The sequence below is a fragment of the Pipistrellus hanaki genome (genome assembly GCF_964339955.1).
Source record: "Pipistrellus hanaki genome assembly, chromosome: 8".
NCBI lineage: Eukaryota > Metazoa > Chordata > Mammalia > Chiroptera > Vespertilionidae > Pipistrellus > Pipistrellus hanaki.
The window spans coordinates 71,421,285-71,438,354 of record NC_140510.1 but is presented as its reverse complement, the minus strand read 5'-3'; the positions used below and the strand labels follow the sequence as shown (position 1 = coordinate 71,438,354).

General features: G+C 34.7%; 1 protein-coding gene across 1 annotated transcript; it reads left to right on the top strand.

The window, feature by feature from the left end:
- Window positions 1-7,560: 7,560 nt before the first annotated feature.
- On the top strand, window positions 7,561-16,803 carry BOLL (boule homolog, RNA binding protein; the record flags this gene model as incomplete). Its single annotated transcript, XM_084891417.1, has 5 exons — window positions 7,561-7,677; window positions 8,945-9,016; window positions 12,006-12,053; window positions 12,841-12,969; window positions 16,687-16,803. The coding sequence occupies 5 exons, from the start codon at window positions 7,561-7,563 to the stop codon at window positions 16,801-16,803; spliced, it is 483 nt and encodes a 160-aa protein (XP_084747543.1).
- Between the last annotated feature and the right edge of the window lie 267 nt (window positions 16,804-17,070).

The following is a 17,070-nucleotide window of genomic DNA, read 5'->3' as shown; positions in this document are numbered from 1 at the left end:
TTCTCGGAAATTGTTTCCTTGTACAACTATAAAAATAATAACATTTGCTATTTGTACCGTGATTAATAGTTTTCAAATTGTCTTAATATAAAGAATATTTTTTTAAAACAATGGAGTTTAAATAGAGCATATATAATTGTGCAATTTCACATACATGGAAATTGAGGCTCACTGACCTATCTATAAGTCTCCTAGCTACTTAGTGACAGCATAAAGACTAGAATCCTACTTTCCTGACTCATAGCTCTATATTCTTCATTTCACCACATTTTATTAATTATACTTTCTTGCATAGTACTCCAGTAGCCCAAATAAGTGATTGTAATTTGCAAAAGAAGACTCAGAAAAACCCAAAAGTTGTCCTATGAAATTCTGTTTCTTTACCCCAACTTTTATTTCAGATTCCTGAGTACCCTCCTTGACTTTCATCTTTTGCAAATTGCTTCCTATCGCCTTACTTAAAATTTGATTACCCAAACAGGCCTGTGTTCTTGTCAGAATAAAGCATCTTAACAGTAATATATTTAAATGAAGTCAGCTATTTCAGAGAGGCATACTTTGTGAGGTGTTTTACAGTATCCCCATTTAGTAAACACCTACAGAAAAGGCATAGAAGGATATCTTAAGTGGAATCGTAAGCAACTATAAGAATGGTTCACTAAAAATAAAAGTGACTTCTTAGGAAATGCTTATTTTTAAAAAGATTTTATTTCTATGGAAAATATTAATGGCAGACCATAAATATTCAAGTTAATTATTCTCATTCAGGATTTATATTAAAACAGCTTAGTATATTTTACAAAATAAATCATTAATAAATTTAAACATTTGTATGGCTACATTAAGTGACTGGTGTAGGCCAGCATAACTTAGTTCCACTGCCTTCATGTGAGCCCACTAGGAACACATGTTTCCTCCACTTTCTGAAAGTAGAGCATTCCTATGAAACCTTTCATAAACTGAAATGTTCTAAAGCAAGGACATAAATACATACGGAAAATTTTTAATGTTTCCCAGGCCCCCCAAAATACCATACCAAATATGTTTAATTATTTCCAGTTTTAAGCTAGTAAGCATAGTATCTTTATGCACTCTCTTAGGCTTTTCTGACACCTAAGGACACATCTTGCTCAGGGATAAACAAAATAAATTGAGAGAAAGCACAGATGCTTGCAGGCACAGTCAGAGCTATAGCAGCTTGATGCTGAGCTTCTGAGTGCAGTTCCAGAGAAGGAGCTTGGCAGGTTCCCTCTTCCTGTTGGGTTGCATGCTGCCTCTATAAGGGCTTGCTGCAAAGCAAAAGCTGAACTTTTTCACTTTTTGCCTTTTCTCATAAAAGCAGAAGTCCTCTTTGAATTCCTCTTGGTTAGCCAAAACAGGTACTAATGTAGGTCTTCTGTAAAAGCTGTGGTGTAAGGCAAACCTTCAAACAGCATAGGATGCCTGAATTTCCTTACTACAATTGTATTTTTCAAATGGCCAACTCAAGAGTAAGAACTCCTTTAAATACTGAGCTTTCTTTGTAGTTTTAAAATAATTCAGCTTAAAACTTTTTACTATTTTTAACAGTGTAGTTACTGCATAAAGTATTTACGTATATTGATTTTAATAACCTAGTGGTTTCATCCACTATTTTAATGAGAGGTATTCTTACATTCATTCATATTATTTATTTGTAAACTTTTCTGTCTCTAAAACAGGCATGTGTTTTTACATCTTTTATCAATTAAAAAAATGTTTTTGTCTTTTTATGCCATTAGACAAATGAAAATGATTTAAGAAAATTTTTTTCCCAATATGGGTCTGTAAAAGAAGTGAAGATTGTAAATGACAGAGCTGGAGTGTCTAAAGGGTTAGTATCACTATAGATAGTACATAGAATTAACAACTGTGTCTTTATTGGGTTACTAGAATTTGCATGCTAACTTGCTTTGGTTCCATTTTTCAAAGGAGATTTTTGTGCAGTCTTCTTTCCTCCTACCTTTTCATCTCGTGTGTGTGTGTGTGTGTGTGTGTGTGTGTGTGTGTGTGTTGGAGGAAGGGGGACACTATAATTTATTGGGAGTTATTCTTGCATGGGCTAAGGAACCATTCAGTGTTACATAGCAAGCACTTAATGCTGAGTAGATAATGTCCAATAGCTAAGGAACCAGAAGCTAAAGGAATCAGATATTGTTGGAATCACATACCTGCTTTAGACTAAAGAGAGCTTTATTTGAAAAAAGCTGACATATAGGAATCTCTAGATCTCAGAGATTTAATTAAGGGACTAATCTGAGAAATATAACCCAATAATAATTTTTAATTTCTCAAGTAAGGAGAATGAAAATTGAGAAGAAAGCAGTAGGATTTGTCTATAAATGTCTAATGAACTTAGAGCTGTTTTAGTGGATTAGTATATGCAAAAGTCAAATTTCAGAGAAGAAAAGGTAGTTTATATAGTGTACTTACCTAAGAAGTTTGACTGCAAAGTTAAAGAAAATAGTTAAGGCAGTGGAGATCAGAGAAAGATTTTATTTGTTTTCTTGAGAGAGAGGCCAGACATATGTATTTATAAGTATAAAAGAATGGACCAATGAAGTGATAGAAAACTATATAAGAGACAAAAAACATGACAAGTGGGTACTTTGGAAGAGATAATGGGATTCTGCAGAGAGGTGTTTTGGTTTTTTTTTTAAACAGATGAGCTACTTCCTCAGACTGATGAATGATCTATATAATAAAAGCCTAAGCAACAGTTACAGCAGACTGACTGGTCGCTATGAGGCACATTGACCACCAGGAGGCAGACACTCAATGCAGGAGCTGCTCCCTGGTAGTCAGTGCACTCCCATAGGGGGAGTGCCACCCAGGCAGAAGCCAGGCTCAGGGCTGGCAAGCGCAGCAGTGGTAGTGGGAGCCTCTCCTGCTTCTGCAGCAACACTAACGAACGGCAAGCCAAGCATTAAGGAGCAGTGAGCAGGAAGGAGTGAGAGGTCCCAGACTGCTAAAGGCTGCAGGCTGGGCTGAGGAACACCCCCATCCCACTGAGTGTACAAACTTTGTGCACCAAGCCTCTAGTCTTAGGATAAAAATGAGATTGTATATCTTTTGTTTAGCTTATAGAATTGGCAGTATTTTATTTTAGTAATATTCTTTTTTATCATTGACTATATGCCTGGTGCACAAAATTCATACACTTGCAAGGGGGAAGTCCCTCAGCCTGATCTGTGCCCTCTCATAGTCCACAGTCAGGGGAGACCTTGGTGTATGTCCAACTGATAGCACCAGCCACCACGACTGCACTCACCAGCCATGAGCCCAGATTCTGACTGAGCAGTCTTCCCCCTGTGGGAGTGCACTGACCCCGGGGGCATCCTGCATTGAGAGTCTGCCCCCTGGTGGTCAATGTGCATCATAGTAATCGATCATTCTGCCATTTGGTTGATTTGTATATTAGCCTTTTATTATATAGGATAATCACATAGAAATACATATAAACTATTTTATGCTTTTTTCCCTGGTTGGTGTATATGATCTACCAAAAAATTCAGTGTAAAAATATTTCCTTAACCTTTGTTTAATGTTTAGCCAAATAAAAAAGAGAAATTCCTTTGTTAAAAAAAAAAATTTATACAGTAATTAAGAAAATAAGAAACATAATACTACTCAAAAAAGTTTCCTTAAGTTATCTAAATAGAAATTACATTTTAGAGGGATATACTTTTTATTTCTTTTTGTCTGACTATTTTGGCTTTTTTTGAACATGTATCTTGAATGTTATATGAATTATATTCTGAAAGTAACAATTATATATGAAAAGTAGGTGTAGCCGAAGCCAGTTTGGCTCAGCGGTAGAGCGTCGGTCTGCAGACTGAAGGGTCCCAGGTTCGATTCCGGTCAAGGGCATGTACATTGGTTGCGGGCACATCCCCAGTAGGGGATGTGCAAGAGGCAGCTGGTCGATGTTTCTCTCTCATCGACGTTTCTAGCTCTCTAGCTCTCTCCCTTCCTCTCTGTAAAAAATCAATAAAATATATTTTAATAAATAAATAAATAAAAGTAGGTGTAAAGTCTGCATTGTACCTACTTCTAGTTTAATTTGATTAGGAAATACATAATTGTATTATCAGTTTATATATGCTCATAATAGTAATTAATATATTTGTATACTCATTTACCAATGTAAAAGTTTATTTGTGTTGAAATTTTTACTTAAAAATATTTTTCTATTAAAGCCAAACCTCTATTATTTTAAAAACAGATTATTGCTCTGGGCTGAAATTTATTGCATCCTAATTTGTAAGCCAAAACATATATCTCTCATGCTCTTCTGTCTTACACAGTTCAGATCTGAAACTATTTCAAGATTCCTGAGTTTTTTTCTTTTAGTCCCCTGACTTTAAGAGGAAGTGATAGTGTTAAGTTTCACTATCCTGTAAAAATTCTCCTAAGTTTTTTATGCTCAAGCACCATAGAAAAATGTTCACTCCTATAATAGCCCATTCTTAAAAAATAAATTTGTTTTTAATTTTTAATATAACTCTAAAGTAATGTTCTAAGAAAATAATTCATTTATTTAGGTATGGTTTCGTCACTTTTGAGACACAAGAAGATGCCCAAAAAATTTTACAAGAGGTAAGATATTTTAACTTTCTTATTGGAATTTCTTTCAAAATAATTCTTTGTGGTGTTTATTTTAATAGTACAGTTCTAATACAATGATCAGTTGCTAAATTTTTTTTAACTTATTTGCATCTTAAGATTGACATTAGCCTACAAAATATTGAATTAATTTTTTAAAAGTATTAAAGATAAATTTTATCTGCAGGGAAAAAATCAAATCATTACATGAGTATGGTTATAGAGTTGTAATCTAATTTTTTACTTTATTTGCTTAAGGTAAGAATGTAAGTGTATATATTTTCTAAGTGTTAATAGCACTTTAAATTCCTAAAAAACATTATACATATAGTTTTCTAGAATGATATTATCTTTGATTATTTCCCCTCCTATGAAAATCTTTATATGAACTAAGAACATTCATATAAAAAAAAAATCTGTAGCCTATAATTTGGGGTAATAACTTAAATTTGGCAATTGTGACATTTAATTTTTTAGAAAAAATAGTTTTTGAGTTGTATATTAAATGATATGTTCTCAGTTCTCCTTGTTTATAGTACCAGTGTTCTATAAAGTCACCATAAATACTGAATTAACAAATATTGAAGTGATGTTTCTAGAAGTAGTATATGGCTAGATTCCCACAAGCTTCTGCCCACAGTATTTTCATCAACCAATCAATACATAACTTTATTTTATGTGTTTCTGTTTAAAGACATACTTAGTATTTATTATTGATTCATTAAAATTGATTTCATGGACCACAGCACTGCAGCTCATGCCTGAATTAAGTCTACCTCCCCTCCCTAAGGCACATGACAGCCTTCTTACGCCTAAGAACACTGACCAGCACCTCAGCACCACTCAAAGGCCATTTTAAGTAGCAGAATCCCCAACATAAAGACAAAAATGCAAAACACATGGCCCTATATAGACCACAAAAAGGACACTTGTTTACAGTATAAAAGCTGAAATAAGACAGTGTCGCCTTCTTTGATCTCAACTGGAACCATGTGTGTCAGACAATTCACATTTTTCACCTCTGCTATTGCCAACTAATAACTGCTAAATTTCCATGAGTATTGATTTTGGAATTATAAATAAATTTTAATGAATAGATTAATTCCCAAATCCATGAATAGATGATTGACTTTATTTCAGATGAGGAATTAGGATCAAAGCACTAGATTCGGACCTCGATCTGTTTAAATCCAAAAACTTTATCCTTTCCACTATAATTTGCTATCATTAAAGAATGTTATAATCTGAATTTTAAACTGTTTCTTACTGCCTGGCTGGCATAGCTCAGTGGTTGAGCATTGGCCTATGAATCAGGAGGTCACGGTTCAATTCCCAGTCAGGGCCTCTGCCTGGGTTGCAGGCTCCATCCCCAGTGCGGGGTGTGCAGGATGGAGCCGATAGATGATTCTCTATCATTGATGTTTCTGTCACTCTTCCTCTCTGAAATCAATAAAAATATGTTTTTTTTAAAATAAGTAAAGTGTTTCTTACTAGTTTTCCTTAATTGTTATAAACAATAGTACCAAAAGAATAAAATAATTTTTTTTTTTTTAGGCTGAAAAACTGAATTATAAGGATAAGAAACTAAACATTGGTCCAGCAATAAGAAAACAGCAAGTAGGGATCCCTCGTATGTATTAACACCCAGTGTATTTTTCAATATTTTTACATAGTTCTTTTTTTTTAATATTAAACTTTTGGTAGAACATCATTAAAATATCAGGTTCCTATCATTTAATAAAGTTACTTTGGCAAAGTTGGTGGCCAAATGAGTATTTCTCATCACAAATTAATATATACTAGATTCAGGCGGGGACAGGTAGGGGAAATTTTATCTGAATAATGATGCTTAAACATATTCCATATAGTTATACCTTTAAAGGGAAAATTAGATTTAAAAAAATATATTTAAAATTTCAAAAGTAATTAAAAGTAATTTAGAATTACTAACTAGAAAATTTTCTAATTAGAAAAGTAACTTAAAAATTATAGTGAAAGTACTAAAAGTTAAAATATAGACCTAATGTCAGAAACTGTGGTTATATATGTTCTATAACCCAACCACATGTCAAAATTATCAAAAGGAACAGTCCCAAAGCTTAAGAATTGGCCAAATTATGTGCCTTCCTCAAATTTCTATAATGCTTTCAAGTCTTCTCTTTTTTTTTCTCACTCGTCCCATTTATTAAATTAGGCCTCTTTATAGATTTTAGTTATAATTTTTATTAAAATCTCTAACAAAGTCTTCAGCTAAAAGGAGCAATGTCACATAAAATTAGTAACTAAATTTTCTTACTCTTTATGTCTGTCCTAGTGTCTATTGAAATGTTTAAGACATTAGGTACTTATTATACATCTGTTGACAAATTAATAGGTTGTGTTTATTTGGACTGTTCTGTTTTTGACTTAGAAGTTAACAGATATGGAGTTTAATTTTGATTTGGTATTTATCAATTTAGAATTTGTAGGGTGGAACCAAAATGTCTTCCAGAATGTAGAATATCCTCCAACTTCACTGGGCTTTTACAAATAAATGGTCTTACTAAAGTCTTAGGAACTTGACTACAGTGACTGTATAGTAAATAAAATACATATAATTTATACTGTAAAATAATTACTTTGCTAATCTATTTGTTAACTTTGTGTTTTATTTTACTGACATTAAAATCTGAATTGGTGAAATTTTAGTATTCCTTATTAAACTTTTTTCTTTTTTATGCACCTTAAGCTAATAAAAGTTTTAAGGTAGTAAGTTTGAAAATTTATACTTCAAAGATATTTTAACATATGGAATTAAAAACATAACATTCAATTTTTACTATAACTGTATAGGTGTATTAAGATAAACGTTTTCCAGTGTTGAGAAATTACAGTGTTTAAAGTTAAATTTAGCATTTTAATTATTATTATGTAATCTTTACTTTAGGTTCCAGTATAATGCCAGCAGCTGGAACAATGTACCTAACAACTTCAACTGGATATCCTTACACTTATCATAATGGTGTTGCTTATTTTCATACTCCAGAGGTAACTTCTGTCCCACCACCTTGGCCTGTAAGTAACTTTGTTTTAGAAGGGTTTCCATCTAGTACATAAATTTTTAAAGTATTTTATTTCTAAAAAGTGTCAACCACAGACAAGTACAAATCTATATCCTATCTAATAAAAGAGTAATATGCAAATTAACCATCACTCCACTACACCCACAAGCCATGCCCACCAGCCAGTCAGGGGTGAATATGCAAATTAACCCAACCAAGATCACTGCAGCCACAGAGCAAGCAGGAAGCTTGGGCTTCCCCGGACAATGGAGGAAACCAAGCTTCCTTGACACTCTGGCTGGCTACACTCAAGGCTACAAAGTTTCAATTATAGAAGATAAATAAATCCCAACAAAAATGGCAGCAGCCACATAGCTGCAGAGAGCAGGAGGCTTGAGTTGCCCCTGGCAATGGAGGAAGCCAAACTTACAGCCCTGGCCTGCCTTGGCCTCTACTACAAAGTTTAAGTTATGAAAGATAAATCCCAGCAAAAATGGCTGTGGCCACAGAATGAGCAGGAGGCTTGGCTCCACTCAAGTCTACAAAATTTCAGTTATGTAAGATAAATAAACCCCAGATACCAGGGCCTCTGCTTGGGTCGCTGGGGGGCATGGCTGGCCTGCAAACCACCACAGGCCCCTCACTAGGCCACTCTATACCCTAAGGGAACCCCCACCCTGATCCGGGACACTCTTCAGGGCAAACCTGCTGGCCCCCACCTGTGCACTAGGTATCTATCTAATAAAAGAGTAATATGCAAATTGACCATCACTCCAACACACAAGATGGCTGCCCCCAGGTGGAAATAAGATGGCCATCAGGGGAGGACAGTTGGGAGGGACCAGGCACGCAAGGGAGGGCAGTTGGGGGCAATCAAGCCTCAAAGAAGGGGAGTTGGGGAAAGGGAAGTTGGGAGGGGGACCCAGGCCTGCAGGAGATAGCAGTTGGGGGGGACCAGGCCTGCAGGGGAGGGCAATTAGGCGTGACCAGACCTGCAGGGGAGGGCAGTTAGGGCAAACAGGCTGGCAGGGGGTGATCAGGGTTAGGGGGTGATCAGGCTGGCAGACAGAAGTGGTTACGGGCAATCAGGAGGGCAAGTATTTGGGAGCTAGCAGTCCTGGATTGTGAGAGGGATGTTAGACTGCCCATTGGGAAAATGACATTTCCAATAATAAACTATAAACTGCCTAGGTTTAAGTAACAATTTGAGATAAATTTTATTGTAAACTATTTTAAAGAATTTTGTCTAAAATAATTTTCCATTTTCCTTTCTCACATAGTCACGTTCTATATCTAGTTCCCCTGTGATGGTAACTCAGCCTGTTTATCAGCAATCTGCATATCACTACCAGGTAAACATTAGTACAGTGAAAATCCTTCTTGATCACTTTAGTCTTTTTTTTTTTTTTTGTATCTTTCATTTTATTCTTTTTCATGCAAATACTCTAATAATTAAAGAGATAGTTAAGCCTTGATAGCAATGTTTTTGTGCGGGGGTGGGGGAGGTTTCTTACAGGGGCTTACAGGAGGAGTAAGCAGTGTCATAAAGGATGAGATTGATAGGGAAGATTGGTAAGGAGGAGGCTTGACAAGAGTTAAGAGTGCTATGGCACTTCCCTTTCTCCTCAACCAAGTGAAGAGGACTTCTGAAAAAATAAGCTTAATATTTGTTGAAATTTGTGAGATGGTATCACTTGGACCGGATCTCTCCTAAAAAAGTTCAAAGAAAGAGCTGGACTGCTCTATGGGAGCCAGAGCCAGGAGAGAAGGTCTGCAGTGGGAATTGCATGGGAATGAGTCAAACTTCTCACAGCAAGCAAAGGCTAGTTTCCCAAGAGCAAGGTGTGAACCTCACGGAAGAAACCCTTGCAAAAAAAACTCTATAGAGAAATTACCTTAGTAGAGAAATAATCTTTGTAAGCTTCTAGAATTCGGGGCCAGAGTGGTCTCTCTGGAGTTAAAAGTTCCTAACTAAAGAGTCAGCATTTGGGTTCAACCACACCCAAAAGTGACATGTCCTAATTTCTACCTAAGGGAAGGAAGACTAGCTCAGTTCAATGCTTTTAAATTGGAGGGTGAAAAAGTAAAGTCACTCTCTGCTTGCACCATATTGAACCAGCTCCTTTATTGATCAACATACAGCTCTAGCTCACTTGACATAGCAGACGTATTCTGGAAATTTTCTAATGCGACTTAATTTTATACTTTAACTCTGGTTTTCTACTTGCAGGTATAAAACAAAGTATTTTGCCTTCGTATACTTAGGAAAGATTTTGGTATCAGTTTATAATATATTTTACAATATAACAAATAATTTCACTTCACATTTCTTTTCAGTTATATTTGTAAAAAGAAAGGGTAAGGGACCATTTTGATAAATTTTACCCTTTCTTTTTACAAATACAAGATTTATAGCTTTATGAATTTTTGCTAATCAGATCGGGTAATTCATGGTTTAGTCAGGTTTTATCTCCTTTGTGTTTCTCACTTCATAAATAGTGATTTCATTTATCTAACAAATCTATATATAAATCATTTTATTTCAAATATTTTTATTAAAATATTTTCTTAAGCCCTTCCTCTCTGAAATCAATAAAAATACATTTTTTTAAATGATCTTCTGGGAACTCATACAAATTAATAAAAGGAAGATAAATGATCCAATAAAAAATGGGCAACAGACCTAAATAGATTCTTCTTGAAAGAAGACAGAAGGAAAGCCAAGAGACATATGAAAACATGCTCAAAGTCACTAATTATCCAAGAGATGCAAATCAAAACGGCAATGAGGTACCATCTCACACCTGTCAGAATGGCTGTCATCAACAAATGACAAGTGCTGGCCAGGATGTGGTTAAAAAGGAACTCTTTTGCACTGCTGGTGGGAATGCAGCCTGATGCAGCCACTGTGGAGAACAGTATGAAGTTTCCTCAAAAAACTAAAAATGGAACTTCCATTTGACCCAGTGATCCCACTTCTAGGAATATAGCCCAAGGAACTAGAAACAACAATCAGAAAGGATATATGCACCCCTATGTTCATAGCAGCACAATTCACCATAGCTAAAATCTGGAAACAGCCTAAATGCCCATCAGCAGATTAGTGGATTAGAAAACTGTGGTACATCTACATAATGGAATACTACACTGCTATAAAAAAAGAAGGAATTCTTACCATTTGCAGCAGCATGGATAGAACTGGAAAGCATTATGCTAAATGAAATAAGGCAGGCAATGAAAGAAAAGTACCACATGATCTCACTTGTTTATAGAAAATAAAACTATAACTTAATGAACAAAAAGATACAGAGACAGTAAAACATGGAACAGGCTGTCAAATTACAGTGGGGAGGCTGGTGAGTGTTGGAAAGGGAAAGAAAGAGATCAACCAAAGGACTTGTGTGCATGCATATAAGCATGACCAATGGACACAAGACACTGGGCAGGGGATGGGGATGGGATGAGGGCATGCAACGGGGTAGGGGAGGCTGCGGGAAGGTCAATGGGGAAAAAAAGGAGATAAATGTACTACTACATGTAATACTTGAAACAATAAAATTTTAAAGGATCTTCTTTAAAAATATTTTACTCCTTCAAATATCAACATTCAAAATTAATATATCATTTGATACCCCCAAAATAAATTTTTTTAAATGTGATCTTTTGTGATTATTCTTTCACCTAACATAATGTTTTCAGGATTTGTCCATGTGGTAGTATGTATCAGTATTTCATTCCTTTTTATGGCTGAATAATATTCCATTATATAGATATATTACATTTTATCTATCCATCAGATGATGGACATTTGGGTTTGTGTGGGGGTTTTTTAATTTGGAGACTGTTGTAAATAATGGTGCTATGAACATTTGTTTACAAGTTGTGCAGCCATGTTTTCATTTCTCTTAGGTCTTACCACCTCAAAGTCAAATTACTGAGTTTATATGGTATCTCTGTATTTAACCTTTTGGTGTCATACTGTTTACCAAAAAGGCTGTACCATTTTACATTCCTACCAGCAATTTATATAATGTCTTCACATCCTTGCCAACACATCATTGATTTTAATTTTTATGAAGTTCAGTTTATTGTTTTTCTTTTCTTGCTTTGTTGCTTGTGCTTTGATGTCATAATTTTAAAATTGGCTTGATTCAAAATCATAGAGATTTATGACCTCTTTTGTAATAGTTTTATAGTTCTAGGTCTTAATTTTGGTCTTGGATTCATTCTGAGTTAATTTTTGTTTATAGTTTGAGATATAGGGGTCCATTCTTTGGCATGTAAATAATCCAGTTTTAACCCTTGTTTATTATCTGTGGGGTCTTTTTTTCTTTCATTTAGGCACCTGCACAGTGTCTACCAGGTCAGTGGCAGTGGAGTGTTCCTCAGGTAAATATTAACTTTCTTCACTGTGCTTTTGTGAATACTGCATGAATATTAAAATCAGGAGAACTAGGTTAGAGACCCTCTCTTTTATTTATTAACTGTGATACCTTTGGCAGTTAACTTAATCACTGTATTTCTCCGCTTCCTCATTTGTGAAATAAAAATAATGAGACTACTATCCCTTTAAAATTTTTCTCACATGATTTTTGTAAAGATCAAATGAGACTATGTAAGTGAAAGCATTTTATAAATGAGTGTTGCAAAAACATGAAAAATTACTTTTATTTTATTAGTATTATTGGAAATTTTAACATTTTTCTATCCTTCAGATTTTGCTCGTTTGACCTGTGCTCTCAAATAAGTATTCCAGCTCCCAACTTTGATAACAAATAGTATCCCACCAAAAGATGGTTTCATCTTTTACATTTTTCCACCTCCATGAGAAGTCACAAAGCTGAGAATAGATGTTTATGATAGTTTAAATACCATCAGCTATATTATTACAACCTTTAGTAGTGATCTTAATATAATTATCTGAGTTTATAGATGAGGTTCTGAAGCACTAAGAGCATATAGTCCTTACTCGTAATAGTTTTTTAATGATATCTACACAACTAGAATTTATAAACCCAGAGTTCCTAATTTGTTGCTGGGATATTTCTAAGCTATCCCTGAAAAAGAACTTCAGGAACATATGAAACAAATTTCTCTCTCATCGGTTGGGTAAATCATTTGGTTTAAATGAAATAACTAATCGTATTTGAATTGAAACTATGGTTTTGTGTTTCAGTCTCCTGCCTCTTCTGCTCCGTTCCTATACCTACAACCGTCTGAGGTTTTTTATCAACCAGTGGAAATTGCACAAGATGGAGGATGTGTTCCTCCTCCGCTGTCGCTGATGGAAGCTTCCATTCCAGAAGTACGTAATAGTCTCCAAGTAATTTATATCTACTACCTTATTACATTTATTTCTTTTTCTTTTCTAAAAGTATTTGTTCAAGACCTTCATTGAAGCTGCATATTTTATTTTTTACTTTTTTATACCTAAGAATACTTCATCTTAGATTTCTTCACTAATTAGTTCAGAATAATTTCTCAAATCAACTGTTCACTTTACTAGGCTCATTCCTGACTCGATCTCCTTTAAAGAGTAAGATACCAAACACTGCTTCTGATTTGTCTAATTTACATTGTTGCTAACATTCTGTCAATTAAAAGCACATAAAAATTAAGTCAAGAAACAATATTTTAAAAATTCTTCCTTCAAAAATGTAAGTCAAATTTATTTTATAACTATAGATGGTGACTGCATGTCTTTAAATTATATTTTTGAACCATTACTAATAACCTTACCATATATTTTCCAGGAACTAACTGTACATGCATGTTTTAAAACCACTACTAATAATCTTCCATATATTTTCCAGGAACTAACTGTACATGCATGTTTTAAATCAGTGTTGTGAAAGATTAGAAAGTTAGCACCCACCTCCCAATTTAAATGTTTTGTATTATTTTTATATTGCTAACACTTATAACATTATAATTTTGTTCGTGAACAATAAATTGCACAGATGGATCTTAAGGATTACTAAAAAATACCTTTACTGGGATTTCTTCATTCTTTGTCTCATCCTACATTTATCACTTGGTTGATTGCATCTGCAAGTACTCTTTATTAAAGAAGGCACATGGATGCTATGTTTTTTGAGTTCTTACATTCTTGTTCAACATGTTCTTGTCTATAAATTGGAAAGAAATAAGACTAGCTATAAGAGAACTGCTGAGCCCTATCTGGTTTTGCTCAGTGGATAGAGCATTGGCTTATATACTGATGGGTCCCTAGTTCGATTCCTGTCACTGGCACATATGGTACCTCCCTTGCAGGCTTGATCCCTGGCCCTGGTCAGGGCACATGCAGGAGGCAACCAATCGATGTGTCTCTCTCAGATCAGTGTTTCTCTCTATCTCTCCCCCTCCTTTACACTCTCTAAAAACCAATGGGAAAGTGTCCTTGGATGAGAATTAACAAAAACAAAATAACTGCTTGATACTTGTATTAGTTTACACAAAGGCTGATGGAACAAAGTACCACAGACTGGGTGATTTAAACAATAGAATACAAATTATGTAAAGGTATATAACTTTTTGTCTTTCATATCTATCATCTCTCAGGTAGTTTTGTTTTTTTTATCATGGTACTTGTTTTTATACTTTTCAAGGTAACTAAGATATTTCTCATTGTGTTTATTCTATTTTTATTATGACTAATCAGGCTTTCATCTCTTTTATATATTTTATTTTATTTTGTTAGTCCTCACTAGAGAATATTTTTCCCATTGATTTTTGGAGAGCAGAATGGAGGGAGAGAAGGAGAAAGAGAGGAAGAGAGAAACATTAAGACACATTGATTGATTGCCTTCCACATGCATCCCAACTATGTGGTGAATCAAACCTGCAACCCAGATACTTGCCCTTGACTGGGAATCAAACCTGCGACCCTTCGTTGCACAGGCCAGCACTCTAATCACTGAGCAGCCAGCCAGGGCAACATCTCATCTCTTTTATTTTTAATCTTTTTTATCTCACATTCTGCCAGTTGGGTTATATCATTGTCTTATAAATTTATGTTGACTTAAAATCTCTCTTGATCTCCTTTTTAGAGATCATGTTATTATCATTTCTTTAAGAATCAAAAGAATTCTATTTATCTAAACTTTACCACTTTTTCTAGGGTAATTTCTCACCTTTTTCTTCAACTTTTGTCTTTCTTTAATGTAGTTGAAGATGAGGCAGTATGCATGTTTAAGGGGCTTGCTTTTCCTTTTCACCTTTATGCTAATTTTTACATGAGAACAGCTACTTGTCAAAATAGAGGGTAGAAAGATCAGGCTGTTTGAAGGTGCTTTCCACTCTGTTGTAAGTGTCCTGGTTGGGATGCTCTTCCCTCAGTTTTTAGCATTCTGGGAATCATTTTCTATATTGGATTGTAGTAATTGCTACCTCCCATTCTACCTTCAATCTGTTTCACCTCCAGCAGTGTTCCTCAGCTATAAGGCAGGGCAGTAGATTTTTTTAAATGATGAAAACATGATTTCTCCTTCAATTCCATATCCCCTGCTATTAAATAATATGAAATTGGATCTCTGTGCTGCTACATTTGAGACTTTTTCAATACGTCTTTTAGAATATTGATTTTTAAGCAGATCTTTATTTTTCCTGAAGTCTGAGGAGGCTTCATAAGTCCTCGTTTTTATGGGTCCCAAATTGCATAGCATTTGTCAGATGTTTTAAATTGTTCATGGTTTGGGAATAATTGGTATTTCCTTGTTTAATTGATGATGGCATTTTTTTTTAAATCTATCTTTGGTTCTTTTTTTTCCTGGTTTTCAAGGGGAGGGGGAAATGAGGTAGGAATTCTTTAACACTAGATTTTTAGCTACAATCTGCATTTGGTATTAAGCCAGTGGACTCTAATAAGATTTTTTCTGGAACTACTACTTATATTAGCTTATAACTGGTACTTTTTCTATAATATTTTCATAAAAATGTTATATGCATGATTTTATTTTAATATTGTTTCTGATAGAAGGTGTAGTCAAAGATATTAGTTAATTAATAAAGTAGGTTGCTAAGTAAAAAACACTTTAGATGGAACCATTTTGCTTTCTACATACCACTGCTACTAGAAGTCCTACAAATACCTCAAATTTTATAGGTTGTCCCCAAAAAAGTGTGAACACACTGAATAATTATAAAGTCATTGTTTATTAAAATACATTTTATTTTCAAAATTGAGCTATCAGCTGTTAAAGTTTATATACATTTTGCGGTGACACCCTATATTATAATCCTAACTTCTTCTCTCCAACCCCCTTACACACAATTACATAAACATCAAACTTGCTTTTCTTGTATTCCATATCTCAATAAATGGTTCCACCATCTGTTGGAGAAGCCAACTGTTCCCTACGTTTTGTTCTAATGTCTCTCTTTCAGCTCTCTTTTAGTGTATATTCTTTTCTCCAGCCATACCAGACAACCTACACAGGTCTTCCAAATGAGATGTGTTCTTGGTTGCCTCGATGTCTTTGTGCATACTGTTTCCATCTTCTTTCCCTTATTCTTCAAATTCAGGCTTCAACTCTACTAGAAAACTTTCTCTTTTTTTAATTATTTCTTTATTGATTTTAGAGAGGAAGGGAGAGGGAGAGAGAGACAGAAACATCAATGATGAGAGAGAATCATTGACTGGCTACCTACTGCACATCCCCCACTGGGCATCGAGCCTGCAACCCAGGCACATGCCCCTGGCTGGAATCGAACCCGGGACCCTTCAGTCCGCAGGCTGATGCTTTATCCACTGATCCAGACCAGCTAGGGCATTCCCCAACTTTCTTAAGTTAAATCAACTAGCTCTTATCTTTTCCTCCCATGCATCCCTAAACATGTCTTATAGGTCTTACAGTAATTTTGACTACTTGTCTGTCCAAGATCAGTCTATAAGGTAAAGATGGGAGATGTGTTTAGCATCTGTGTTTTTTCATTGTGTAGCAAAATGCCTAGTACATTGTAATGTTTAATAAATATTTTTAAATAATAAATGAAAGGCAATACATTTCTTTTTTTGTAATAGCCCTATTCTGATCATGGAGTTCAAGGAACATATCACCAGATTTATGCTTCAAGTGCCATTGCTATGCCTGCACCTGTGATGCAGCCTGAACCAATTAAAGTAAGAAGTTTGTTTTGAGTATTTTTTTTCTGCTTTTCTTTCTTGCTCATATTTCAAGTTTTCCAACTTTCTCTTCTGAAAGGAACAACTTTGGAAAATTATATCACATTTGTGATCAGAAATACAGAATTAGTGAATTCTTTCATGTGAAGGAAATAGAACCCCAAATTAACTGTAATTTCTATTAGTTTTGAATAAGTAATAAACCACACATGATCAAAAATGCTTTATTTACTATGGTAAAATATATGTGACTTAACATTTTCTATTTTTAAGTGAAACACT